This window comes from Oxyura jamaicensis, unplaced genomic scaffold (genome assembly GCF_011077185.1).
Source record: "Oxyura jamaicensis isolate SHBP4307 breed ruddy duck unplaced genomic scaffold, BPBGC_Ojam_1.0 oxyUn_random_OJ68081, whole genome shotgun sequence".
NCBI lineage: Eukaryota > Metazoa > Chordata > Aves > Anseriformes > Anatidae > Oxyura > Oxyura jamaicensis.
In genome coordinates this window covers 1-2753 of record NW_023308723.1, presented here as the reverse complement: position 1 = coordinate 2753, position 2753 = coordinate 1, and the positions used below count along the sequence as shown (strand labels likewise).

At 72.3% G+C, this 2753-nt stretch overlaps 1 protein-coding gene across 1 annotated transcript; it reads left to right on the top strand.

Annotated features, from left to right (window-relative positions):
* Window positions 1–265: 265 nt before the first annotated feature.
* Window positions 266–2753, top strand: LOC118159159 (protein phosphatase 1 regulatory subunit 37-like). The gene is made up of 6 exons (XM_035313781.1): window positions 266–408; window positions 563–704; window positions 848–1014; window positions 1419–1820; window positions 1866–2277; window positions 2649–2753. Exons 1-6 carry the CDS (start codon window positions 385–387, stop codon window positions 2729–2731), a joined length of 1230 nt encoding a protein of 409 aa, XP_035169672.1. The 5' UTR covers window positions 266–384; the 3' UTR covers window positions 2732–2753.

Sequence of the window (2753 nt, the reverse complement as noted above, 5' to 3'; positions counted from 1 at the left end):
CGTCTTTGCCGTGCAGCAGCCCGGCCCGAGGCTCAGCGGGGTTGGGAAGCGCTGCCCAGCCCGAGCCCCCCCTTCCCGTGACGTGGGGCACAAACTCCCCCCCCGTGCCCGCATCCCCTTGGCTCGGGGGCTGATTCCAGCCCCTCTCTCCCCTCGGGGGCTCTCCCACCCCCATCGAGCGAAGGGCAAAAGCCGGGAAAGCTCCGATGAAACCCTGCTGGTGCCGGGGCCGTCTGCGGGGGGGGCACCAGGAGGAGCCCCCCCAGACCCTCAGCGCCCGCTGCGGTTCCTTCAGGCTTGGCGTACATCTGCGAGGGGCTGAAGGAGCAGCGCAAGGGGCTGGTCACCCTGGTGCTGTGGAACAACCAGCTGACTCACTCGGGCATGGCCTACCTGGGCATGACGCTGGTGAGTGCGCCCGCCCGGAGCCTTCCTCGCCCTCACCCCCCCCTCCTCTGTCCCCGTCCCCACCTCCTCGCCGTGCTTCCCCCCCCCCTCCGGCCCCGGGCTTCGTCACGGGCGCAGCCGGAGCCTCGATTTCCCCCCCCCCATGCCCCTACAGCCTCACGCCCAGAGCCTGGAGACCCTGAACCTGGGCCACAACCCCATCGGCAACGAGGGCGTCCGCAACCTGAAGAACGGCCTCATCGGGAACCGCTCCGTCCTGCGCCTCGGCTTGGCCTCCACCAAGCTGACCTGCGAAGGTGGGCCCCCCGCCCCGCGCGGCGGGGGGGGGGGGGGGGGGACCCCCCCCCCCGAAAAAAAAAAAACACGCCTTTTTTTGGGGGTCCGGCGGAGGGAACCCTGCCCCCGGGGCGTCCCCCCCCCCTCACCCTGTGCCCCGCAGGTGCCGTGGCGGTGGCGGAATTCATCGCGGAGAGCCCGCGGCTGCTGCGCCTCGACCTGCGGGAGAACGAGATCAAAACGGGCGGCCTGATGGCGCTGTCGCTGGCCCTCAAGGTCAACCACTCGCTGCTGCGCCTCGACCTGGACCGGGAGCCCAAGAAGGAGTCCGTAAGTGCTTCGGGCCCCGAGACGGAAACGGCGATGGCTCCGAGGAGAAACCCCCAACCCACCCCCCCCCGGGAGCTCGGTTTTGGGGCGCTTTGGGTGCTTTGTGGGGAAAGGCTGGGCCCGTCCAGCAGCAGAGGAGGGGAAAAAGCCCGGGTGAGGCGTCGGCGTGGCCTCCCGCTTGGAAAGCTTCGCGGCCTCGGCACTGTGAGCCCAGGGCTCGGGCTTGGCGGCTGCTGGGGGGGCCCCGCTCGAGCGGTTTCATCTCTCGCTCTTCCCACGGCTCGTCGTCACGGCTCGCGGCCGGCCTGGGGCACAAACGGCGGGGCTGGAGACCGAAATCCTCCGCCCTCCGCTTGCAGCGGCCGCTTCTGCAGCCACCGACCCCTTCCTGTCCCCCCCCGCAGGTGAAAAGTTTCATCGAGACGCAGAAGGCGCTCCTCGCCGAGATCCAGAACGGCTGCAAGCGCAACTTCATCCTGGCCAAGGAGAAGGAGGAGAAAGAGCAGAAGCTGCAGCAGTCGGCCTCCATGCCCGAGATCACCGTCACCGAGGCCCTGGAGGAAGGCCCCGGGGAGGACGACAGCGCGGCCTCCACCCCGGAGGAGGGCGAGGAGCCCGAGGAGGGCCCCGTGGCCTCGGAGAACGGCGCCGCGGAGCCGGCGGAGGACGGCGACGACCGCGACGGCGCCACGGACTCCGACTCGGACACGGATGAGGAGGAGGACGCGGGGTTGGCGACCAAGGACTTGAGCCAAGCGCGGGGACAAAACGATTCCGGCGCCGCCGCCGCGGCGTCCCCGCAGCAGGCGAGGGCCGGGCGCGATGCCGAGGCACCGCAGCCCGCCGCCGGCGCGGGGAGCCCCTCCGCGTCCCCCCAGGGGAACGAGCGGAGGATTTCGGTCTCCAGCCCCGGGCGAGGCCATAAAATCTTCGTGGTGACGCGCGTGGAGAGCCTGCCCGAGCGAGCGGCCGCCGCGCGCCCGCGGGAGGACGGGGACGGCCACGCCGCCAACCCCGCCGAGCCCCCGGCCCCGACGCCGGCCTCCGAGTCCCCGCTGCGGGACCCGCGGGCCAACGGGGCGGCTCCGGGCACCGGCACGGACACGGCACCGAGCCCCGGGGAGCGCGGCAGCCCCGCGCCCTGCGACAGCCCGGCCCGCGACGCCGCCCTCCCCAACGGGCTGAAGACGGATTTCGCGCGAGCGTTGCCCGACGTCTCTCCGGAGGGCGACGGGAAAGCGGGGAGCTGCGCGGCCGAGCACGGTAAGAGCCCCGCCGCGCCCCCGGCCCCGCTCCCTCAACGCCCCCCGGGGCAGAGCCTTGGGGAGGGGGCGTCCAGAGCACCCTTTCCCCGCGCTGGGGTCCCCCGAACCGCCCGCTGTGAGCCGCGGCGCTGCCGTGCTCCGGGGCTTTTCCTGTGGGAACGGGGAGCCCGGCGGTGCTCGGGGAGCCGTTTAATTAGGCTGGCGGAGCGCGCCGAAATTAAGGAAATTAAGGATAGCTGCAGGGAGGCTCCGTGCTCAGGGCCTCCCGGGCGCGTGCGGCGGCGCGGCGCCTTCCCTTGATGTGGTTCTGGGGGGGGGGGGAGGATGAGTGCGGGGGCAGCGCAGGGACCGGCGGCCGTCTGCTTGCAGAGCTGAGCTGCTCCAAGGACGAGAAGGAGCTGGAGGAGCTGCTCCGGGAGGCCAGCCAGGACACCGCGCACGAGCCGCTGTGATGCAGGTCGGGGGGGGGGGGGG